Source organism: Geotrypetes seraphini, chromosome 3 (assembly GCF_902459505.1).
Source record: "Geotrypetes seraphini chromosome 3, aGeoSer1.1, whole genome shotgun sequence".
NCBI classification, from domain to species: Eukaryota; Metazoa; Chordata; class Amphibia; order Gymnophiona; family Dermophiidae; genus Geotrypetes; species Geotrypetes seraphini.
Window position 1 is genome coordinate 14,288,898 of NC_047086.1, and position 26,683 is coordinate 14,315,580.

At 41.7% G+C, this 26,683-nt stretch overlaps 1 protein-coding gene across 2 annotated transcripts in view; it reads left to right on the forward strand.

Annotated features, from left to right (window-relative positions):
* PREP (prolyl endopeptidase) overlaps nucleotides 1–26,683 on the forward strand; it is a 265,867-nt gene that overhangs the window by 155,973 nt on the left and 83,211 nt on the right. For both annotated transcript variants that reach the window (XR_004538731.1, XM_033936788.1), the window contains exon 11: nucleotides 20,263–20,399. Coding sequence is in view for 1 of the 2 variants with exons in the window: in XM_033936788.1 (XP_033792679.1) it covers nucleotides 20,263–20,399 (137 nt within the window). In the remaining variant the exon portion in view is untranslated. The remainder of the gene's footprint in view (nucleotides 1–20,262; nucleotides 20,400–26,683) is intronic.

The window sequence follows — 26,683 nt, forward strand, 5'->3', positions numbered from 1 at the left end:
CATAATCACAAAAGTAAAATAAAACAATTTCTTGATCATATGTCTCTTTAGCTATAAACTACAATATCATTATTAAGACTTAGCCAAAAGCAAAGATTTATAAACTATAAAGAGTTTTACCTCATGCAAAATTGTCACTTCTTTAATAAGGCATTAACTATTTTTTCTGAGGCCCTCCAAGTACCTACAAATCCAAAACGTGGCCCTGCAAAGGGTTTGAGTTTGAGACCACTGCTCTACATTAACAGTATTGAAAGACATCTAAGGAAATTACACAGAACGACTCATGTCGATCCATTCCTTCTCTTAAGGTTTCAATAACTGAGGTCAACAATTATTTGACACTATGTACAATACTGAAAGGGGTCCAAACATCCTACCAAATTGACATACTCTTCTAATTGTTCCAAAGCCAATTTCTCTAGCATTTTTCCAAAGAAATGTACCCCAGAGATAGATTGATAACTAGACAACTGATCTAGATCTAATCCCTTTTTCTTCAAAAGTTGAATATTTACATTCTGCTGGGAAACATCCCTGCAAGAATGATTTGTTAATCATATTTGTCGCAAATGGAGCTATTTGCTCTGCCAAATGGCACAAGATATTAGTATTACATGGATCAGAAAGAGATCTTGTTGGAGTAACCCTAGAAACTACTGACCTACCTTCATTTACATCTGGCTCTAAAGTATACCCATGTAAGAACAACATCTGAAACATCAAAATCAGAGTCCACTTTCGTGATATCATTCAACGTAATGCCTTGATCAATCCTTTTAACCAGATACTCCGCATATTCACCTACCTTTGGATAAGCATCATTGTCAGAGGCACAACCACCCTCAGTTAAGTATCTAGCTGTTTGAAACAATTCCCTTGGACGATTTTGGGCAATTTATATTCTATCTCAAAATAATTTACTTCGTACATTCTCACACAATGATTTATATTCCAGCAATCTAATGCTGATTTCCTCAACTCTTGAACAATGTCACGTGGAATATGCTTTCTCCACATCAAACAACCATGATTAACCTTAACTTCACCAGCTTTTCCAGAGCAATCTCATCTAGAGAGGACCGTAAGGAAAATTGCCACAATATCAAGTATCCTCATCACTGATGATGCGGCAGAGGGAAGCCCTGGCGGGGCAGGCCATGAATAAGCCTGTTCAGAGCCTATGTCTGCTGGCTGTTCACCGCCACTGCTGCTGCTTTAGGAGGCCCTGGAGGTATGTCAGGCCTCTTCATGGGGGGGAGAGCTATTAACTGAATTGGCGAGTCCGATTTTAGGGGGAAATGAATCAATTCAAATTGGGCAGCCCTACCCTATTGGAATTTCCAGCACCTGCTAATTCTTTCATGGAAGTTTGCCTGACTGACATCTGATATTCTACATCTAGTGCTCTGGGAGCAAACTGAGTATTAGCAGCTGACAATGATTTCGGTTGGTCAGGCTATCCAAGTTATCATTCAAAACCTGCAGAACAATATAGGTATTCCAACTTCCCAGTGACTGAAAAAAATGAATACTTCCGTTTAGCATTACAAATATGATCCAGAAGAAAAATAATTCACTTTTTTCTCTATTACTTCTCATCTGATAGTGTGTCATTGGGTTCAATCAGTGGTAATTGGCTTAAAATAAATAAATACAATTAAAATACTGGGGAAAGATTCTCAAAACTCGCCGGTAAAATCCAGTGAGTTGATGTAGTGGCCTTAGTGGGAGCGCTTTTTTTTTATATTAGTAATATAGTAGATGACGGCAGATAAAGACCCGAATGGTCCATCCAATCTGCCCAACCTGATTCAATTTAAATTTTTTACATTTTTTCTTCTTAGCTATTTCTGGGCAAGAATCCAAAGCTCTACCTGATACTGTGCTTGGGTTCAAACTGCCGAAGTCTCCATCAAATCACACTCTAACCCATCTACACCCTTCCAGCCATTGAAGCCCTCCCCAGCCCATCCTCAACCAAAAGGCCATATACAGACATTGACTGTGCAAGTCTGCCTAGCACTGGCCTTAGTTCAATATTTACGGTACTATTATTTTCTGATTCTTGATCCTCTGTGTTCATTCCGCTTCTTTGAACTCCATCACCGTTTTCCTCTCCACCATCTCTCTCAGGAGCGTATTCCAGGCATCCACCACCCTCTCCGTAAAGTAGAATTTCCTAACATTGCTCTTGAATCTACCACCCCTCAACCTCAAATTATGTCCTCTGATTTTATCATTTTTCTTCTTCTGGAAAAGATTTTGTTCTACGTTAATACCCTTCAAGTATTTGAACGTCTGAATCATATCTCCCCTGTCCTTCCTTTCCTCTAGAGTATACATATTCAGGACTTCCAGTCTTTCCTCATACATCTTCTGGCGCAAACCTCCTATCATTTTCGTCACCCTCCTCTGGACCGCTTCAAGTCTTCTTAAGTCCTTCACCAGATACGGTCTCCAAAACTGAACACAATACTCCAAGTTGAGTCTCACCTTCTTCCTTCTACTGGCTACGCCTCTCTTTATACAGCCCAGCATCCTTCTGGCAGCAGCCACTGCCTTGTCACACTGTTTTTTCGCCTTTAGATCTTCGGACACTATCACCCCAAGGTCCCTCTCCCCATCCGTGCATATCAGCTTCTCTCCTCCCAGCATATACGGTTCCTTCCTATTATTAATCCCCATATGCATTACTCTGCATTTCTCTGCAGTGAATTTTAGATACCAAGCATTAGACCATTCCTCTAACTTTTGCAGATCCTTTTTCATATTTTCCACTCCCTCTTCGGTGTCTACTCTGTTACAAATCTTGGTATCATCTGCAAAAAGGCACACTTTTCCTTCTAACCCTTCAGCAATGTCACTCACATACATATTGAACAGGATTGGCCCCAGCACCGAACCCTGAGGGACTCCACTAGTCACCTTTCCTTCCTTCGAGCGACTTCCATTAACCACCACCCTCTGGCGTCTGTCCGACAGCCAGTTTCTGACCCAGTTCACCACTTTGGGTCCTAACTTCAGCCCTTCAAGTTTGTTCAACAGCCCCCTATGAGGAACTGAATCAAAGGCTTTGCTGAAATCTAAGTAAATGACATCTAGCATATGTCCTCAATCCAGCTCTCTGGTCACCCAATCAAAAAATTCAATCAGGTTCATTTGGCATGATTTATCTTTTGTGAAGCCATAGGAGCATGCAAATCAAAAGCACACTATTTTTGCAGAGAATCGCTGTTAAAGAGCGGGAGGAACTGTGCCTGTTGCTTGCTCAGAAGAGAAGTCCCTGAGCACAGCTCCTCCCTTAAGTCAAAGCTGCTCTCCCTGCCCTGATCAACTGAGCCACAGATCTCCCCGAGTCCTGCCAGCTCAACTGACTTGGTAGGAAGAGCAGCAGAGGGAAATGTTCCTCCCTGCCACCGAACCCCCCCCCTCCCCTTGTCTGCCACTGCCCGCTCCCCCACTCCCCCCCCACACACAAGATTGGCAGGAAGGATGCCCACTCCCTCCCACCACTGGGTTCCCTCCCCCCTCCCCCCCAAGATCAGTGTCTGGTAGATAACAGTATTATAGTTTTCATTTTCATCTATTGTAGAAATACAGTATATGAATCTGTTTTCTTCAACATTGATGCCAGGCTCTTTTCATAATCTTAGATGCAGTATGTATCAGAAACCTCTTTCCTTGCATTACTGCTGATTTTCAGCCAATTTTTTTGGTGTTTTTGCTTAGAAGATCTCTCTCATTGTGTAGAAGTTAAATTTGGAAAATAAATCAGTGAAGTTTCAGATAGCTATGAATGAAAGGGCATTTCCTTCTTGCAAATGCTGCATTTGTCTTAGGACTTAGATCCCAAATTTCCTAATTAGAAGAGTTTTCAGCTGATTCTGACACAGGAGTTGACACTTTAGCCTAATAAAGTGCCAGGTTAACATACTGAGCTCAGAGGAAATCCAAATGCAGGTCATTCATGCAGCTAGCCGAAAGCAATTTATTACATGCAAACTGTAAGGTAAGAACCAGAGGAAAAGAATAGTAAGTAGAAGTATTTGAGGAGTTGAAAGAGTTTGAACCCCCATGCACCTGATAACAGACAGTTATATGCAGGTAATACAAGTTATACTTGGAATTTAGAACTGAAGTTTATTAGATTGGAGACTAGGAAACCAGCCCTTTGTATGCAGAGGCATTGCAAACCATGAAACAACTGGGAGGGGACTGGTGTGGTTGAATTGGGATCCCAAGAACAGTTGTAAATGAAAGACCAATTCAACAGCTTATACTAAGCTAGTGAAAATAGCAAAACAATGTGATACTGATCAAAGATCTGTGCGACAAACCTAAGCAATTATTTTTACTCTATATACATTGATCTCATTACCAATTAGACACAATATGTCATGATTTCTTTGAGTGTTTTCAAGTAATGGCTTTTAGAACCTGTGCTGATTTGGTAGTTAGAGAGCACTAGTTTGCATCTCTTCATTCAATATCCTCCACCTTTAGATATTGATTAAAAAAAAAAAAAAAAGATTACCGGTATTGTCTGCAAAAAGATGATATCTTAACCCCAAAGACACCAAAGAACATAGGGGTGCCAAATAAATGTTAAACAGTATACCAGACCTAGAAGAATATTATGTCTTAAAACACAACCCCTAGAATAAAATTTCTCCCAGTAACATTTGTTGAAAATGGTCCTGGAGATAAACCAACCACCACAGGACCTAATTCCTCATACCCACTGCTCTCATTCAATTTATCACTAATATCACAGAGATACTGTATTTACCAGTTGGTTGTTGTTTTTTTTACACCAGTTGAATCCATTGGATTCCTCCACCATATTCTCTTTAGATTGTAAGCCACTCAGACATCCCTACTAATAGGCAGGATAGTAAAAGAACTTGATACGGAGATCTGAATGATCTGCTTATTTCTCAGATTAGCAGTAAAAAATAGGTTTTACTCTTTGGGATCTTGCCAGATAATTGTGACCTGGGTTGGCCACTGTTGGAAACAGGATACTGGGCTCGATAGACTTGCAATCTGTCCCAGTATGGCAGTTCTTATGAAAATCATGGCTGTGACTTCTAGTACAAGGCATGTTTACAGAAGAAATGAATGATTGATGAAGTGATAGGCAGAAGATCAAGGGAGTGATGTAGGAGAATGTGAGGGGGAAGAGAAGCAGAGAAAGGATAGCAGAGGGGAAACGTGTTGCAGTACTTTAACCAAGATATTACAAGAAATTAACTATTTGTCTTATAACAGAAACTATAAAGGACAAAGAAAGTGAGAGAGAGAGATAGGAGAGAGCTGAGCAGAAGAGAACAGAGTATCCAGGAGAGATTTTTACAGAGGAGAAAGGTATGGGGACTTCATAGGAAAAAAAGGTGTTTTATTTCATATACTTTGTACTACTTAATATCCATTTATTACTTCTACACTATAAGGTAAATGTCATAATTATTCATAGGATGTGTATGTATATTTTGCATTTATTATTATACTAGTGTTTAAGCCTGTTACATTAACGGGTGCTAGAATATATGCCTGTCTGTCTTTCTTTCTTTATGACTCTCTCCCTGCTCCTGTCTCTTTCTTCCTTTCTTTCTGTCTCTCTCCCTCCTGCTATTTTTCTCTCTCTTTCCCTGGCACTCTTTGTCTGTCTGTCTGTCTCTCTGGTCCCCTGTCTGTCTTTATTTCTGTCTGTCTCTCCTCCCCCCCACACACTTTCCTTTGCAGAAGCAGCAGCGGTATTTCCCTTCCCCTCCAGGTCCCTGTGAAGTAGTAGCAGCATTTTCCCCCACCCCCTCCCCTCCCTTCTCCCCCCCCCCCACTGTCCTTTGCAGAAGCAGCAGCGGTATTTCCCTTGCCCTCCAGGTCCCTGTGAAGCAATTCCCTTCTCTTACCGTGAGCTGTCCTGCTCCGTTCGGCCCCTCCCTTCTCTTAATGCGATCTGACCTGCTCCGTTCGGCCCCTCCCCCTTCCCTTCCCGCGGGCTGGCCTGCTGCGGCTGAAGGTTTTTGTTTCAAGTTTTAAAAGTGCCGGCAACGGCTGCTGATCCTCCTGTAAAGAGCAGCCTGCAATGGTGGCCGGCTTTAGCAAACCTTGCAGGCCGCTCTCCAGCCTCGGTAGCACGTTCCCTCTGACGCATGGGATCGCGTCAGAGGGAACGTGCTACCGAGTTGGAGAGCGGCCTGCGAGGTTCGCTAAAGCCGGCCACCATCGCAGGCTGCTCTTTACAGGAAGATCAGTGGCAGCGGCGAGTGAGAGCCGAGGTGTGTTCCTTGCCGAGGATGCGGGCAGGGAGAGAGCTTGCCTGGCTTCCAGGGTGAGTGAGGGCGGGAGGAGGGGAGTGGCCAGAATGTTCCCTGCCGCTGGGTTGGCTGCCACAGATCACACACCACAGCGGCAGGGAACACGAAATCCTAAGTGCGCATGTGCGCTTAGTGTTTTATTATATAGGATACAGTATCCTAATTCTATATAGTGCATGTATGCCCAAATTGCGCTCTCAGTTTAATTGCTTAATGAGCTAGTTAGCAACAATAATTAGGCACTAACACTTGGCAATAACTGGAATTTACACGCACATCTTCATAAGTCGCTATTCTATAACGATGTGTGTGTAAATTTTGCTACGTGAATCTGAAAATGGAGCATGGGCAGGCCAGCATGTTTCCAGGAATTAGGGATCCACATCTTATTTAGGCATGGGGGTTTACACCAGGGTTCAGTGCTGACCCCCAGCATTAACCACTGTTCTATAAACGATGCCCAACTTGTAGTACTGTTTATAGAGTAGCGCCCAAATTTTGGCGCCATTTACAGAATTGAGCCTCACTTATGGTTAAATAGATGTATGAATGAATATGTGGCTTCAAGAAGTTGCAGCAAACACAGTAAATGATGCTAGATAAAGACCTGCACAGTCCATCCAGTCTGTCAAGCAAGGTGGCCAGAGCTGTGCCCGCCACTGCGCGCGGGCTCCAGTCACCCATGCTTAAATGCTGGTTGTTCAGTCTCTACCATGCCCACTTTATAGGCAGCCTAACATATGGCGTTTTGGTTATATTTTGCATAGCTAATATAAATATGATGACTTTACAGAACTCAAAAATAGTATCTTCAAAAGTATACATCCAATCATCTACCCAACACTACATACATCAATACCTTCAAACCCCAATCATACTCAAAATTAGAGAAAAGACCTTAGGGCTCCTTTTAATAAGCTGCGATAGCATTTTTAGCGCACGCAGGATTTTAGCGCTCACTAAACCCACGCTAAGCGGCTAGAACGAATGCCAGCTCAATGCTGGCGTTAAGGTCTAGCGCGCGCGGCAATTCAGCATGCAATAAGCATGCGCTAAAACCGCTGTCGCAGTTTAGTAAAAGGAACCCTTAGTGTCTAATAGGGGTGTCCTCAAAAAAATACAAATCCCACATAGACAAATCTGCCTCAATATACAATCATTGAGACAGGAAGACACATCCAAGGTCTAAAAACTCCAAAGATAAGTGGAAAAATTTACTCTTCTTAATTCATTCACAGTTGCATAAATATAGATATCAAAATGTTATCACACTTATCTGAAAAAGTAGTCGTCATAGTGCTGGGCAATAGAAGCAGGAAAAACCCGCCAAGTGGAGCATGAGCAAAGTGCAAAGCGGCCACTGAATCGCCACCGCCTGCGCACTGTCACCATGATTTCCAACAGGGCTCCCTGTTTCGCAAAAAGCTTAGTCAGGGAAATGAGTGTTAATTATCCGGCTTCAACGCCTATTACAATTTCGTTGAGTTCTTTGAGTTTTTTGTAGGCCATCTCCCTCATTTTGTTTTGGCTTTCATATGGCGTTCAAACCCTAGCGTAATCTGTACTTTGTGCACATCTAGACTTATGAATGTTCCTTATTGTTTCCTTTTTGGTTTAGCTTGCGCCTTTTTAGATTTTGTGGTTCGTAGCTTGCACCTACATTCTGCTACAAAGTCATTTTGCACATTTGAGTTCAGTGTGTGCCTTTGTCTGGGCTCCCCAGGAGCCCAGAATGGATTTTAGTGGTATATTCACGATATTTTGGAGGCACAGGATTAAGGATGCATTCACATTATACTGAAGGGTGGAGATAGGGAAATAGAAGTGCTTTCACAATATAGTGGAGGCAGAGCATCAAGGGTATATTCACAATGCACTGGGGAAGTGGAGAGAGAGTTACAGAGGGTACAGTATATTCACTCTAAGCTGGGGGCTTTAGATTTAGATCAGCAGAAATTATAGAAGTATCTTTGGACGTACTGGAGGCATATAAGGACACATTTACAATGAATTGAAGGCATTTCATTAGATTACTTGAGTCAGGGCATATAAAGATGCATTCACATCCTATTGGAGGCATTGGGTTGGAGCACTTTTGCCATATACTCGAGTCAAGGATTAAGGGTGCGAAACTGGAGACATGGGGTTAGTGGGACCTTGGGGTGCCCGTGGTAAACAATACCCCGCCATCAGCAATGAGTCTTAGGTGATTGGTTTCAGCTGGGGTAATGGGATCAAAAGGGCTGAGGTTTTTCAATAGCCTGACTGAGGCATTCTGGACTCTAGTACAGTGTAGTGTGTCCAGTGTTGCTACTAATGTGTCTGGCGATACTTCCTCGAAGTAGTCAAACATTTTGGCTGGTGTTTGATTGTGGGGAGTCATAGTCGGTATTTGTCCTCCTGGTGAGGTTGGTGAATTATCAAGGTTTAGATGAATGTTGTCGATCTTATCCTGGAAGAAAGTGGAAAGGGTTTCTGAGCTCTGATATTTGTTTCCAGGTATTTTTGTCAGATGTGTGAACTTTAGTTTTCCAGGAACAGAATCACCATTTTACTGCCTGTTACTGATTCATGAAAGGTAGAGGATCAGCACAATCTTTTTTCAGGATGCAGCTCCCTTGATCGTGACTTCACAAATGGGCACTTTTACTAAAGCTTAGCATGCACTAATGGAATTAGCAGGGAAATTTTAAAACTGGTGCCTAAGTTAATTGAAGAACGCTGTTAGAAACGGCAAGAAATGGCAAGGTTGAAGCACCTGCCGTCACCTAAATAAGAGGCACTGGAATCGCAGCTACATAGTTGCTTTAGGTCACTGAATGACAAAGTAGGCAAGACCAATTCCGGAAGTGGCATTAGGCAGCCTAAAGTGCCTACCTAAGCGCAATTCAAGCATAGATAGGCGCAAGAAATGTAGACCCGAAACCCTGGCCTATGTTTCCAGTGTCTATCTTTGCTGGGGGATCCCGAAAATAGTCCACAGCTTGACATCAGCTGATGGCAACAGGAGAATCCCTGATCAGCTGAGCCAGCAGGACTACCCGAAACCACAGCTTCAGGGAGTCCTGCTGACTCAGCTGATTGGGGATTCCCCTGCCGCGGTTAGCTGATCCAGCAGAGAGATCCCATCCCACCCAGCACTCCTCCAAAGAAAGCCCCCTTCCACCAAGCCAAACACCCCTGACATCCTTCACACATCCCTTCACACTCCCCTTGTACCTCTGGATGGAAAACTGACAAGAGGGATGCTTACTCCCTCCTGCCGGCAAGCCCGCCTCTTCAAAATGCAGACCTTCCCCTTCCCGGTTTCACCCTGGGATGCACTGGGAGGAGCCTAATGCCCTGATTGGGCCAAGCACCTAAGGTCCCTAATGTTAGGTCTGTGGACAAGAACAGGTTTGATCTTGGGATCTGCACCCTTCATCTTTCTCCTGATCTTCACAAGCCTCCCCACTTGCTCTACTGTGGAAACCAGCTCAGGTTTGTCAGATTAAACAAAGAAGAAAAAATCACATCAAGGTGCCTTTGCTGCTGCAGCTAGAAACTTTAAACGTATTCTTTGCAATCAGGTTGTTAGCACCGAAATAATAATCCTAATGCCTTCCTTTGAATTATTTAAAAAAGAAAGGTATGCGAGGTTAATAAGACTTCTTCAAAGAGTTTCCAGTAGCAGATTCAATCTTGTGTCACATTTGCTGCTATCCTTAGTTTTCTTCTTTCATTATGACCAATAGCGGGAAGTGCTTTTCATTTTAAAAGATTAAAGAAAATTGTACAGGGTGAGCCCTGGAGAGAAAAGAATGTCTTATGATAGTGTTTCGTTCCTAATTTTAGAATGGCTGTGACAGCTTTTACTGTATTATGTTCATAACACAGTGATACTTTTTCTCTTTTTATCTGAGCTGATAGACACACACTTAGGCAGGCTATATTAAGCGCTGATACAGAATTGTCAAGTGCTTATATGCTGGAGAAGTGTGGGGTGGAGCGGTTCCAATATCCTTCAGCAATACCATATCAGAAGCCAAAGAAAAATACTAGAACATAAGACTAGCCTCACTGGGTCAGACCAATGGTCCATCAAGCCCAGTAGCCCGTTCTCACGGTGGCCAATCCAGGTCACTAGTACCTGGCCAGAACCCAAGGAGTTGCTACATTCTATGCTACCGATCCAGATATAACTGAACCACTGAACATTACGATAAGTCAAAATGTTCAGTTAATGAAGAATTGTAGACTAACACCTATGTCACACCAGTTACTCTCTGATTTCCATTGATATCGGGTCTCATGAGGCAGGATTCGTAACGGGGCAGCATTGAGACCCCCAAAGACAACATACAGAGCTAAGTAACCAGTGGTGGCAGTTTTCATTCTAACCAAGTCAAGATTTTTACTGTACAAAGCAAAAAGACTTTGAAACCTTATTCTTTCAAATACATATTGGAGTTTTCTGAGTGTGCCCCATTAACTTGTCAAGTTGCTATGACTGGAAGGTGAACTCTTCTCCAAGGGGGGTTTAACAGCCTTCCCTTCAGAGTTTCATATCTCTGAGCATTTTTTCAAGCCATATTGGGCCATTTCTCATCAACTCCTTTTTTCCTTTATTGAAGCCAGTTCATTCTATTACAACCGATCCAGGGCAAGCAGAGGCTTCCCCTATGTCTTAATAACAGACTATGGACTTTTCCTCCAGGAGTTTGTCCACACCTTTTTTTAAACCAGCTACATGAACTGCTTTCACCACATCCTCTGGCAACGCGTTCCAGACCTTAACTATTCTCAGAGTGAAAAAATATTTCCTCCTATTGATTTTTAAAGTATTTCCCTGCAATTTCATTGAGTGTTCCCTAGGGCTCCTTTTACTGAGGTACGCTAGCGTTTTTAGCGCACGCACGTAATTACCGTGTGCTAAACCAGGCGGTACGCTCAATGCTGGCGTTAAAGTCTAGCACGCTCGGCAATTTAGCGCACGCTATTCCGCGCATTAAGGCCCTAACACACTTTTGTAAAAGGAGCCCCTAGACTTCGTAATTTCTGACGGAGTGAAAAATCGATCCACTTGTACCCGTTCTACTCCACTCAGGATTTTGTAGACTTCAATCCTATCTCCCCTCAGCCGCCTCTTTTCCAAGCTGAAGAGCCCAAATCGTTTTAGTCTTTCCTCATATGAGAGGAGTTCCATATGAGGAAAGGAGCTGCGGTGGGAATTGAACCCAGTTCCCCCAGTCCACTGCAACTGCCACTAGGCTGCTGCTCCAGTCGGACCAAAACACACAGGCAAGCCCCTACCTACCATTTGATAGAGGTGTTATTGCAAAACAGTAAGAAAAGTTTTACATTTTAAACAGAATAGGGGAAAAATGCCTAGAAATTCAGTCATAATACCAGTGAACTAACTTAGTGGCCTGTATGGTGACTTCCGTTGGCAAGAAAACCCAAACTTTTTAACATTCAATTTCTCTACTGAAAATCCAAGGCATCACTAAAAAATTTAACTTATGGAGATATGTTCTGCATGGTCCTACCACTGTCAGGGCTTTTAAAGCTGCTTCAGAGTAAAAGAATCACATTTTTCAAACGTTGAACGATGTTTCTGTGTAGAAGTTCATCAGCATTTTACCCTGAAGCAGCTTTAAAAGTGAAATGCTGGCTACTGTCGGTGGTAAGTCCATGCAGAGCATATCTCCATAAGTAAATTGAGATGTTAAAGAGGGGGGGGGATGTTGCCAGTGAAGTAACTACAGTAAATTAGCTTACTGTTATTATTCTGACTGGATTTCTTAGATTTTTTTTCCCTATTTGAAGTTTAAAACCTTTCTGACTTTTGAAATATCACCTACATCACACAATGGGGTTTGCTTATGTGTTTTGGTAGAGTGTGGCACAGTGGTTAAAACTACAGGCTCAGCACCCTGACGTTGTGGATTCAAACCCAGGACAAGTCACTTAATCCCCTCCCATTGCCCCAGGAGAGACAGGAAAAAATGCTTGAGGACCTGAATAAATTTATGTAAACCTTTCTGAGCTCCCCTGGGAGAATGGTAATAGAAAACTGAGTAAATAAATAATGTGAAAAGTTTCAGCCTCTGATAACCAGAACTGGTATTGTGACATCATAATGCCTCATTCCACCAATAAGAGCCAACCTCATCAGTGATGTCACAATGGCTTGATTGTCCTATACTTGGCTTACTTTTACTACACTTTAATTTCTAGAGTGGCACAGTGGTTAGAGCAACAGCCCCACCAGCACCCTGAGGTTGTGGGTTCAAATACCTCACTGCTCCTTGTGACCTGGGCAAGTCCCTTAATCCCCCCATTGCCCCAGGTACATTAGATAGATTGTGAGCCCACCGGGACAGACAGGGAAAAATGCCTGAGTACCTGAATAAACTCATGTAAACTGTTCTGAGCTCCCCTGGAAGAACAGTATAGAAAGTTGAATGAATAAATAATTAAATACTTTGACAAACCATAGCCCAGATCCCTGATGGTTTAATTTCATTTAATTCAATATTTATTTATTGCCTAACCACAAAGTTCCAAGTGGTTTGGTTTACAAGTTAAAATATATAACATCTAATATATTCTTATAACAAAGTACGCCATCAACAGATAGTATACATTTATAATATCATTAACATCAATTTTAATCAATAATAACCATCAGCAGGTAATTTACATTTACAGTATCATTAGCATCAGTCTTAATCAATCAAGGTACTTCTGCAATAACTATGCCTTTATTATCTTTCTAAATAACCCAATGTTGGGTAGATTTCTAATTTCATTCCATAGCTCTGCAGCTCTACCCAGAAGCATTTTCTTTCTTGAGGAGCATAATCTACAATCTTTAACAGATGGTATCGCTAACTGCAATTCTCCCGAGGAACGTAAATCTCTAGTTGATTTGTATTCAATTATCAAGTCTGTCAAAGAACTAGGACATAACCCATATAAAATCTTCAAAATACTTGGCTGCCACTTGTTCCCTCTAAGCTGCGCTGGCATGCGCTGGCGCACAAAATATTACAACGCAGCGCACAAGTTCCTCGTCACAGCGCACACAGTGTAGAGCACAGTTCTTCAACCGCCGGTCCGCAGAAAATTCCTGCCGGTCCGCGCAGGGCCGGCAAGATGGACGTTGTTAAATTTCCTGCCCTGGTGGTTTTCGCGGAAATCTTCTGTTCCTCCCAGCCTCGGGCGATCAAGACAGGCTGGCGACGTCGGGCATTCCCTCTGAGTCTCGCCTATGCGGAAACAGGAAGTTGAAACAAAATAGGCGGGACTCAGAGAGGAAAGATCCCGACGTCTGCAGCCTGTCTTGATCGCTGCCCCTGCCGAGTCGCCGAAGAGGGCTGCGGGGAAGCTGCAAGTAGAAGGGAGATGGTCAGCGTGCGCGGTGGGGGGCAGCGTGTGGATTGGGGCCATCAGCAGCGTCTGTGCTGAAAGCCTGCCCACGTGCAGAATGCGGCGGATAGGGGCCTCCGGCTCGTCTTGGGCGGCAGGGCCTGCAGTGCAAAGCTGTTTTTGCCGGCTTGGGGGGGGGGGGGTGTCACGAATGTGCAGGGAGCCTTCAACAGTGGCTGTCTCCTCTCCTAGCAGCTCTATACTTACCAGGGCAGTGATTCACTTTGGCAACTTCCCCTTTCCTCAGAGGCGGCAACGGACCCAAGGCTGCCTAAGGAAATCACTTCTGCAGGCAAGTACTGAGAGCTGCTGGAAGGACAGGAAGCCACTGTTGGAGGCTGGAAAGCTGATGGATAAAGGGAGAGCTGCTACTGCACCTGGAGGGAGGTAGAAAGAGAGATGCTGCTGGGAGGGGAAGAGGGAAAGGGATGGGAAGAGAGCTACTGTTGGATAGGGGGGAGGAGGGAAGGGAGAAGGAAGAAAGGAAGGAAACAGCTGGCAGGGAGATTAGAGGAGGGAAAGGGGAGAGACAGGAATGAGAAAGTAGAGAGAGATTGATGCTGGAAAGGGGGTCAGCAGAGAAATGAGAGAGGGATAAAGATGCTAGATCTGGTGTAGGAGAGATAAAAATGAAGAAAGCAGTGAAGCTGGAATGAATGATGTAAAAAGGAGAGAGGAAGCACAGGCTGGATGGAAAGGGGAGAGGGGCATAGAAAGAAGTCAGATACATATGGAAGGGGGAGAGGCCAGACAGTGGATGGAACGGGCAGACGCTGGAAGGAAGAATGGAAAGAAGATGAAAGCAGAGACCACAAAAGGTAGAAAAAAATCATTTTATTTCTATTTTGTCATTACAATATGTCAGATTTGAAATATATATCCTGCTAGAGACATAACTGGGGACTGCAAAGCCTAATACTATTCCTGTCATGTGTTGACTGCAGTATTCTGTTAGCATGATATTTCTGTGTAGCATTCTGTAATAATTTGGCTTGTTCAGTTTTCTTGATAGTAGAGGGGATATATGTGAAGGGGAGGGGAGACAGGGGTTTTGTTGGTCCTTGCTCTGAATATTTATATTTATAAAATGACAATTGTACAGAATATTGTTTCTTTTTATACTTTAATAAAATACGTTCAATATAAAATCATAACTGAGGCTTGTGCAGATGGGATCAGATGGTTTGTGGGGACCGAGCTTGCGGAGACTGGGTGAAAATGTGTTTTTATTTCGGTCTTAGTAGTTTGCCGGTCCACAAAATAATTATTTTATTTATGCCGGTCCACGGGTGTAAAAAGGTTGAAGAACACTGGACTAGAGTATGTCCCCATGAACCTACAAATCTTAAATTCAGTTCCATAACTGGCCTGGAACTTAAGCTGGCCTGATGCCTTGACAACATATTTATTTGGCTCATAACTTGCTGGCGCCCGATATTTTTAGCTCACAGTGAAAAAAGTTTGCTCACAACACCCGCCCGCTTAGAGGGAACACTGGCTGCCAGTGGAGTTTTCGTTAACAACAGAGTAGCACAGGATCATATCCATTTCCCCCCAAAACTAATTTAGCTGCAACGTTCTACATCGGTGGTTCCCAACCCTGTCCTGGAGGACCACCAGGCCAATCGGGTTTTCAGGCTAGCCCCAATGAATATGCATGAGAGATATTTGCATATAATGGAAGTGACAGGCATGCAAATCTGCTTCATGCATATTCATTAGGGCTATCCTGAAAACCCGATTGGCCTGGTAGTCCTCCAGGACAGGGTTGGGAACCACTGTTCTACATAATCCGCAGTCGTTCCATCTGCAGGAATACCTAACAAGCAAATATAGTAATCCATGGAAGTAAGTACAAGAGACTGAATAATAACCTGTAAATGATTTCTCTCTAAGAAATGTTTCATTCTATACAACAATTTTAACTTGAACCAGACCTTTCTAATCAAATTATTAACCTGTTTCCATGGTTGTACACACTCTTGCTGCTTCTCAAGTTTTCCTCTTATCCTGTTTTCTTGTAATATTTTTTTTTTCTTTATCGTGTCATCTCAGTGTATCCTTTTAATGTGGACTGGTTTCTTTTTCTTTTTCTCTTTGTCGTTTGCAAAAAATACAATAGATTGGAAATTTTTTTTTTAAATGGCAATAGACTCATACCCCTCAGTCTGTATAGATATGCTTCTGGGATCTGGCACAAGGCCAAGAGACAGTGCGCAATACTGGTAGTGATGAATCTGAGATACTTTCTCTATATGAGCGTAAACATCCTTTAAGTCCAGAGAACATAACCAGTCATCTTTTTGTACATAAGGGATTAGGGAGCCCAGGAAAATCATCCTGAACTTCTCTCTTACTAGAAACTGGTAAGGCCTTAGGCCTAGGATGGTATGGCAGCCTGTCATTTTTATGATCAGGAGATGCCTGTCCCCTGGTGGAATGGGTTTGACTTCATTAGCCTCTATGAAGGAAGAGATCTCCCTGGTAAGTATTTCCTGGTGCTTAACCAAGATGCTCTTGGTAGGCATTGCCTGGTGGTCTCAAAAAATGTTGATGGTATCCTAATCAGGCAGTCTTTAGAACCCACTGATCAGAGATTATATTTGGTATGTAAAAACTCTGAGCCTCCCTTCTACCAATATGTTATCTAGCATGAATAATGGAATACTGGTTATATTCTTCTTTTTTTTTTTAACTGTTTTATTTTTTCAAGAGTTTTTACACTACAAACAGGCAATCAAATATTGCAGAAATAATCATAGAACAATGCAAGAAATAAAAAGTACCCCTCCACCACCACCACCCCAAACACCCACCCACCTTTTATCTTGGAATCTTTATAGGTTCTCTTTCGCAACAATTTAAGCTATCTTGTCCAACCAGTAAAGGTATCAAAAGAATCAAAACTTTTGGTCAATCTCTGCCCTTCTTGTTCACCTAACTTTGGAACGATTTTCCACTTTCTCTACAAAGTTTTAGTTCTCTTTCATAAGTCTTTGAAAATCATTCTGTTTATCAAACACTTTGGTAATTAATTTCTTTTCCATCTCTGCTACACTGTTATTGGTATAATTTAATTGGTTTTATATTTTTATTATCTTATCTAACCACTGTAAACCGAGTCAAGCTTTCCCAGATTGAGGACCCGATATACAAAACTAAGCATTGCATTACACCCAAAATTGTTTTCAACCCCACATATAAAGCAATGCAGTAATCACCACAGAGGTCCAAGGAATAAACCAGCACATAATGTCCAATAGTATACAATAGATAATCCCCTGTCAGTGGCGTTATAAAGATGTTGTCACTCTCCACTGTAGATAAATGTCCCAAACCTTATGGAAAGGTTGCAAATGTCCATATTTTTAAAACAGCCAATTTCAACATCAAACAAATAAAGTCCAACTCCCTCAGCAAATAGGGTAAAGTAGGCGCAAAGTTATTTTTCCAATGGGCTGCTTTAAGCAGCTTTCCTGCTGTGAAGACGTGACAAGCTAAAAAGTGTCGTTCCCTAGAGACATGTGGTGTTTTCATATGTAATAGACAATATATGGGTTCAGGCGGGTATAATACTCCTGCAATTAGATAATAAACATGAAGTAAACAGGTCCAGAATCTTTGTATTACAGGACATCTCCACCAAATATGATAAATATCCCCCACTGCAGCACAATCTCTCTGCAGTGGGACTCACTGTGCTGTAAATCTTATGCAAACGTTGGGGAGTATAATACCATCTGTACAATATTTTCTGACCATTTTCATTCATGTTACTGGAAATAGAGGTCTTCAACAAACTTCTAAAACTCCTACTTCACTGCTCGGGCATTAAAGTAGCTCCCAGTTCCCTTTTCCATAAAGTCTTATAATGTTGCACAGGATCCGTCCGCATCAAGGGCACTCAATACAAAAAAGCAAGCCTCGATGTGGAGGTTTCTGTAATGCCTGCTCTAGATACGTGAGGGAAAAAGAGAGTTCATCCCTAGCTTTTTTATGAGTCTCTCAGCTGAGCATAATAAAAGAATTCAGAATTAGGCAACCCGAACTTTTCCTGTAAAGTATCCCAAGACAGCTGATTATATTCTTGAAGGGCAATCCAAATCCCATTTGCGATTTTGACTGCAGTACTAGTTAGGCCTTGTGTGCCCTTTTCTGTGTAAGGCAAGCGTGAGAGCTCTGTCCTGTTTGGGAAAAGTAGGGAGGAGGGTACCTATAACTTTGAGAGTAATAGGACCTCCTTTGCCCTCTACTCTGATATCTCAGAGGAGGCCAGATTGGGCCTTAATGAGTGTTGCAGTCTCCTATGCTTGAGAAGCTACTCACTTGAGTTCCATCAGTGACGTCACCCATGTTCTGAGGACTTGCTATACTTCTTGAGCTCAAAAGAGAAAGTGAATATCCTCAAGTGGCCAACTCAATACCTAGAACTGAATTAAATAGAAAATCTGTGGCAGAACTTGAAGACTGGAAAGAGCTTGAGACATGAATGGGAACAATTCTTCTGTTCTACAGTGCAAAGTTGGCAGACATATATTCTGAAGGATTTATGATTGTTGCAAAAGGAACTTCCACCAAGTATTGAATCAGTATGAAGGCTTATGGAATCAAGATTTTTTGGATTCCTATTCTTAAAAAAAGAGAGTTTGTTTTATAGATCAATGAGAATTAATGTCTTCATTTCTGTGTTTTTTATATTGGAATTTTTTGAGATAATAATTGACACTTACAAAACCATAACATGGTTTTTTGTGCTGGCCACAGCGATAACAGCTCCGACACTTATAGTGACGTTGTTCCACCGTGGCCGGCGCTGAAAACTGCTCTAAGGTTTTGTAAAAGGGGAGAGTTAGTTTGAGCAATACATGCGCTTTATGTTTTTACATGTGTGGTGATTTAAACTCTGCCAAAAAATTGTGTCATTTTGTTCAGATCCTCATTATTCAGCAGGGGTCAATCATCAATTTAATTAAAAGATCCCAATGCTTTGTCAACTTACTCTCCTCCTATAGCACAATTCTAACCACTGAATGTAAGAACTGTCTTGATGGTATTGTGAAGGGCTGTATATAAGTACCTTGATAAACAAACTTGTTCTATATCAGACCTTATCAGTGACTCATTTCGCATGAGGTCCTCAACCCTTGTAACTCACCTCAATCTTCACTAGTCCATATATATTTTTCTATTACATCACCCTTTTCATTATGCTTTTGGAGCATTGGGGTTATTTAATTGATTTAAATGGAGAACTATAAATGGTAGTTATTTGAGCACATGTTTTCCCCCTATTCTATTTTAAATTCAGTAAAACAATAAAATTAATTTGGTTTTGGTCTATTTGGCTGATCAATTTTTATGTATTCCTTTTTGGCTAGTTTTTGGATAAAGTAAAATTTTTCCTACTTTTTATGGAGATCCATAGCAGAATGTGGAAAATGCAAGAGTGTGAAGACTTTTGCAAAGCTCTGTGCCACCAGGAGCCTATAGCTTCCCATCTCCCAACTCAGGCTACCATAGAGAATTCCTTTGTCTGGGATAATATGTAGAAATAAACCAAAAACATAAAGGAAAAAAATACCTCTTTTATTGGACTAACTTAATGTAGTTTATGATTAGCTTTCGAAGGTAACCCCTTCTTCCACAGATCAGAAATAAGCAAATGTTGGCAAAATCAGTATATATAAGGGAAACAGGAAATCATTTCAGTGGCAGTTGGAGACAAAGAGGTGACAAAGCAGTTTGAATTTTTTTTGTAGTGGGAAAGAAAGTCAAGGTCCTTGTTGAGTCCGGTCCAGTGGGTATCAAAATGATTTACATTCCTGGTTAATCTTAAAATTTCCTTTTAGTATTCTCACCATAAAATCACTGGGGCAGTGGTCAGTTTTTCCAAAGTACAACCCAACAGAGATAACATCCTGGCATTGTAATTTTTAATACGATATCTGTGTAAGTTGATCCTAGTCTTTAGCATCTGGCCTCTTTCACCAATATAGCATCCTTCTTTGCACTTTTTGCATTGAATGATGTATACTTTTAGAAGATGAGCATGTGATGGATCCCCTTATGTTGAATGAGTGACCTTTGAGCTGTCACTTCACCAATGGGTAGAGGAGTAAAGGTGCCAGCGAGAAGAAGAGTCATCAGAGCCAGCTGACTGCCTACAGGATGTGCCTCTTGCCAGGAGAGGCATGTCCTATAAGCAGTCAGCCAGCGCCTCTCCTTGCCAGCGTCTTACGGCACACAGTTTGCGATACATGGGTGTAGAAATCTGTTACCGGTACAAATAATAGAGTAGCCATTCAGCTAGACAGCATCATGTTCCGCCCCAATGAAAAGGGCTGTTCTGTTGCCTTAGTATTAGGAGATGTCCCATGCTAAGGGAGTCCCTTAGCTGTCTCTACCATGGCATGGAAGAACTTTTCCATAGAACCCCATCACAGAAACACTATTATAAGCTGTCACTCATTTCAGTGCTTTTACCTTCTCTTAACAGTTGCCTAATTGATTCTTCCTGTGTTCATAGGTCTTCTATTCCAGTAAAGATGGCACAAAGATACCTATGTTTATCGTTCATAAAAAGGGAATGAAGTTGGATGGTTCCCACCCTGCTTTCTTATATGGCTATGGTGGTTTCAACATATCCATCACACCGAGCTATAGGTAAGCAGATATAGTCTCTTGACATTGCTTTGTATACAGGTATGTTTATACCATCTGTTGATGGACACAGGCTTCTGTGTACCAGTGGAAGCAAACAAACGTTTAGACCCCTTGTATGTGTCGAGTTAGGTGAAAAACTTGTATCGAAATAACTTGTACTGTAACTGTGCAAATTGTAACCCGTTCTGAGCTCTTTGGGGAGAACAGGATAGAATAAATAAATGCAAGAGTTTTGAAGAAAAAAAAAAGACTTTTCTGTTCCACATCATAGTTATATGCTGCTTAAAAATGGCAAATATCCTTTCAAATTATATCATGAAGAATCGCTTTAAAAAGCTTCTCATCTGTATTATGGAGAAGCATGGGAAAGTAGAAAGGGAAATGTTTGTCATCATTGACGTAAGGTGTGCTCAAAATGGGAGCATGACAACTGGGGAGAGGACAGTTGGTAGGACGCGCGAAGTCCCTACCAATTATCAAACTACAAATCGACTTTCCGGCTGCAAACTGCCCCGTGCAAAGCTGCCAACGGGAGAACTGCAGACTCCGCAAAACTCTTCACAAAGTTCTGAGCCACTACCTCCTTGTGCAAAGCTTCTGACCCAGAATGGTCCACACAATTCTTCACAAAGTTCTGCTTCTACATCTCCTGTAAAGGTCATGCAGGAACGGGGCGGAGACTTTTCACAAAGCGCAGCCGCAGCTGACCCAGACGCCTTCCCTCAGATATCACAGGGAAGCTCCCTCCACCGTCAGAGGGAAGGCTTCCGGGTCAGCTGCCTACCAGAAAGAAAAGATGTGAACCTCTTAGAGCCTAGTAGGCCAGTACATACCCATGAGAGGGAGGCACGAACTTGGGATACAAAAGCGAGGGAAGGAGGGAGTATGTTGGGACATAGAAGGGAGGGAGGGGGCATGAACTATAATTGCTAGAATTTTTGATAAAAACTTGGGATACAGAAGGGAGGGGAGGGACTATTTGGGTCTGATTGTACTAGCAATTGCGCCACAAGGTTTTGTCAAATTTCCAAACATGAGTGATGTGAAAACCTCAGATTTTGATGATCATTTAGCAGCTTTTAAAAAAAAATTATTGATTGATATAACCAAAAATGATAGAAATACAAATTAGCACATAGAAAGTATACAAAGGCAAGTAGCCAGATCTAATGCATCTATTTCCTTCTGATATCACGGGGGTAATACTAGTAAAAACTAGGGAAAGTCAGAAATTGCTTTAGTCAAAAATGTGAACTGACTTTGCTGTTACAATAGTAACCTATCTATGGTGTGATCAAGATTTTTTCAGGTTACTCAGAGGCATGAAACTCTACAAGGAAGGGATATACCCTCCCAAGAATGGAACAGAGTTCACTTTCCAATCATTGTAACTGTTTCAATAAAGATCACACTTCAAGCTAGGATACAGATAAATAAAGAATGTATCACCATTTTTCAATGCTTCAATGTGTCAGGGCTTTCTTTTCTTCATGAATAGTATTAAGTTAACTTCACTGAAACTGGGTAAGTTATAAAATAATAACTTAACTTTATGAAGGGTTTGGGGTCCCAACGTGGCCCCGTTTCGCTTTCTTCCTCAGAAGACCCAATCATAAATTTGATACAAGTCCTTTAAAACTCTGAATAATATTAGAATTGGTGATGTATAATTGCTTCACTGCTGGAAAATGCTCTCTCTTCACAAAGTTATTCTCAAACTGCCAATTCTAATATTATTCAGAGTTTTAAAGGACTTTCATCAAATTTATGATTGGGTCTTCTGAGGAAGAAAGCAAAACGGGGCCACGTTGGGACCCCCAAACCCTTCATAAAGTTAAGTTATTATTTTATAACTTACCCAGTTTCAGTGAAGTTAACTTAATACTTTTCTAGAAGAAAAGAAAGCCATGACACATTGAAGCATTGAAAAATTGTGATACATTCATTATTTATCTGTATCCTAGCTTGAAGTGTGATCTTTATTGAAACAGTTACAATGATTGGAAAGTGACCTCTGTTCCATTCTTGGGAGGGTATACCCCTTCCTTGTAGAGTTTCATGCCTCTGAGTAACCTGAAAAAATCTTGATCACACCATAGATAGATCTAATGCATCGGCACTCTTCGGCACATGACCAATGAAGGTAAACACACTGCAAACAAACACCCCCTCATCTACCCCTCCCCACCCATCAAAAGAATACCCCCTCCCAAACAGAACAAAAGAATGAATATGTGCAATCATCATAATGTAGGAATAACAGCATCTAAAAAGCTGTTATGGTAAAACTATGGGCTCAGAGTCAGCGTGCTACCAAGGAATATAGGAGTCCCAGGTCTTATGATAAAGAGTCAAATGATTCCTCTGAACAGCAGTCAGCTTAGATATTTGTTGAATATAGTTTACTTTTGCCAGCACAGCAGAGAAAGCAGGCATCTCCTGCTTCTTCCAACGGGATGCCAACAATAGTCGACCAGCGGTGAGAACTAAATGGAACCATTTTCTCCTCCGTGCTGGCAAGGCAAAAGGACCAACATTCCATAGATTTAGGAACAAATTGTCCCAGCACATCAGAGAGAAATTTCAAGTCCCAATCCCAATATTGTTGATCCTTGGGGCAATATCACCAGCGAGACCCAGAAACCTGCAACAAGCACCACCAGATATGTTCAAAGATCTCCCACAAGCTCTCCAACAAAGGTCAGAGCCATGTCCAAACACAGTTTTAAGACAGACTGGGGTAAAATGCCAATGATAGTACAATTTGTAACCATTTTCTACCATATTGCTATTAATAGAAACTTTTAAGAATCTTACCTCATTCCTTCGTTGAATAACATTTACCAAGAAGCACCTCCTATTGTTGTTTATATTTTGAGGGTACTGGGAGATGGGTTAACTGTGTATTATACAGTTTAGTGATGCTTCCCAAACCATTTCCTCCAATCAGAGTCACTTCCAAAGATGACGGCTCCATGGATCTCAAATCCCGTTGGGCTCTTCTTTTAATAAAATTTTCTAGCTGTCTATACAGAAAAAGATCCCGGGAGACAATCCATATTCATCCACCAAAGTCTCATATGTGAGTAACTCCCCAGCCTCAAAAGGTTGACCCAAAGTCAGCAGGCCCTTCTTGTCCCAGCCTCAAAATACTGGGTCCAATTCCCTGGGAGTAAAGTTGGCACTTAGGGAATAGCTGTCCCTGAAAAATACATTTTCTTGCCCAAAAAGCGAGCACGAACCTAAATCCAAAGAGTCAAGATTTGCTATAAAATGGGGTTCCCCGTATGGGAGATATCCTTCAAGCATGTCATTGGCAGCCAGTGCATTACCCACAGTGGAGCCCTACCAATATATGTTGCTTCATTCGTACCCATGATCTATGACGGTCCCACTTCCAGTCAATAAAATATTGAAGCTGAGCAGCCTGATAGTAATAGCGAAAATGTGGGACTGCCATACCACCTAGATGCCTGGGCTGGTAGAACATGGCACGAGATACCCTGGAGGGTTTATTCTTCCAGGTATCTTTTAGCAGCTTTTGACATTCCTGACACAATGAGCCTTAATGCTAAGGGGAGTCCAATAAACCATCCAATCATCCAGAGATGAATCAGAAGATCATCTTATGGATAAAACCTTTCCTGGTCCCATACTGTCCCTGTATGTGATCCAGTTGTGAGTGTCGTAAAGAACATTAGTTGCCAGGAGTCCTTTGAGTTAGATGAAGAGGGCAAACTTTTTGGTCCTGGCCTCCTGCAGAATGGATTTGGTAGTTTTGAATCCAAATGTGTTTCAGCAGATACGAATACTACTTCTTCAGTTCCATCCCGCCAGCACATAAAGCCATTTGACTTCCTACCAATTATCGTAGATCTGAAGCTAGAGTTAAAAGGCACAGAGTACTTTTGAAACAGCCAGTAAGGTATGTCCCCTGGACTGGAAAGAAAGGAAAAGGCTGTACAGTATTTTAGTCTGACTGCATTAAATTAAAGATATATCCAATGACAGTTGTAAATGTTCTGAACATTACTCTCCTGCTACTGTTCCCATTCTTAATTCAGAAATGTTCCGAGCCAGTTTTTGTGGTAAATCATCACAAACCTGGTAGGCAATGGGATCATGCCTGTTTTGGTTGAGAGAGACTTATAGTTACATAATACGTTTTACACAGTGTACATACTTTTCCATATTTTGGAGGGAGCTGTGTCTGTAAGTGTGGCAAAAAGTGGCTTTAGCATGCCCTTGCATGGAGGCTTTTCTCACACACAGACCATTTTTGCTGCAGCTGTAAAATGTCCAATTTTGCATTTTTGCACTAATAACCATGATCTAATGTTGCCATTAGCACCCAGCTATTTAATAGAAATTACCACGTGATCACTTAAGTACCACCCGTTTTGTAGGCGACAAGGGTTCACATGGTAATCCTGTGCGAATCAGCAAATGGTAGCGTAGCTGCACTGATTAGCTCTAGCATGCCTCCCCCCACTAAAAAAAAAAAGAATTGAAAAATGTTGTTATGGCATGGATTAGCGCACGCTAACATGGCACTTAGCGCAGGATGCCTGAGTGCATCTCTTGTTATGCCATTTTAAACATAGAAACATAGAAGATGACGGCAGAAAAGGGCTACAGCCCATCAAGTCTGCCCACTCTGCTTACCCATCCCCTGTCTATGCTTGAAGTTTTGCCAAAGTATCTGCAGAAAATGGGGGCATAAACATATGATGATATTTTCCCTCTTGGGAAATTTCAAGGAAAAGGTACGTGTGTATTTCTCTCCCAGAACTAGTGCAAAGCCTGTGGGTTAAGGTATACATGGACTAAGTAACTACTCGCATAGTTTGGAAAATATGTTCTTTTAAAAAAAAAACACCTCATATGCCAAATATGTTAATGCTGTATACTGTCTTGGGTGAATTTCTTCAAAAAGGAGGTAAATAAATTCCTACTGTTCACATTTCTGCAAGCTTCACACATCATAAAACTAATGTGTTGTAGTAAACGTCACTAATTCACTACTTTTAACAGTGAAGGTTTATAAAATACCATTTAAGCTCTTTAATAAGTGCCTATGTAGAGTTAATCAGTTTCCACTTAAGAGGCAGGTCACCGAAGTCGCCTACTTTAAGGCAAATTGCTGCAGCAACATCAAATTAATAGATTAATACTCGTGTTTAAAGAAAGATTCAAATTTCTGATGAAAGCAATATCCAAAGGGAGAGATGTCAAGATGGCAGTGTGAGGTACTGACTGAGCATCCTTGCTTCTGAGTCTTAATGCCTTATTTTCATTACCTTTAATATCTTCTTGCAATTGTGTCAGCCAGGAGCAAGGGCAAGGAGAGGATTTCTCCTTCTGAGATGTCTATACCCTTATCAGGTCATCAAAAACCAGATTTCATCATTCATTTACCTGAGTCTCTGAAAAGTGAGTCCCATTACAGTAACAGGTGGAGAATTTGAAATACTGCAGATCATCTTTGATTGCTGTATCTTATACAAAGAGCAAGCTTGAGCATGAATCAATCACTGGTTCTTACACACCGAAAGGAAAAAACACATTTTGAGGCCAGCACAAACATAGGCCTGTTTCTTTGTCGTTCCCACCAGTTTGGCCAGAAGAAGAGAGCCTCCTTCCATCACAGCTAGAATGATATTTGTGAATGTGCTGTAGAGGATGTTCTCAGTGTGCCTATGCAAGTAGAGCTGACAGAGGTTGTGGGTAAAAGTTTTCGTATAGGAGAACTTGACCCTAGTTGTGAGACTATGGAGACTTGGACAGAGATCTCCCTACTAAGTAGAAGATTTAGCGGCACTAGAAAAAGTTCAAAGAAGAGCAACCATGATGATAAAGGAGACTGAACTCCTCTCATATGAGGAAACACTAAAAAGGTTAGGGCTCTTCAGCTTGGAAAAGAGACGGCTGAGGGGACATCACTTTGCATTTGTTCACATTAAATTTCATCTGCCACTTGGTCACCTAGTCTTCCAATTTCCTAAGGTCTGCCTGCAATTTTTCACAATCTGCAGAAACAGTTTAGTGTCATCTGCAAATTTAATCACCTCACTCATTCCAATTTCCAGATCATTTATAAATAAGTTAAATAGCACTGGTCCCAATACAGATCCCTGCGGCACTCCACTGTTTACTCACCTCCATTGAGAAGAATGACCAGTTAACCCTACTCCCGGTTTTCTATCCGATAACCAATTCCTAATCCACAACTGAACTTTGCTACCTATCCAATGACTCTAATTTTCTCAGGAGCCTCTCATGAG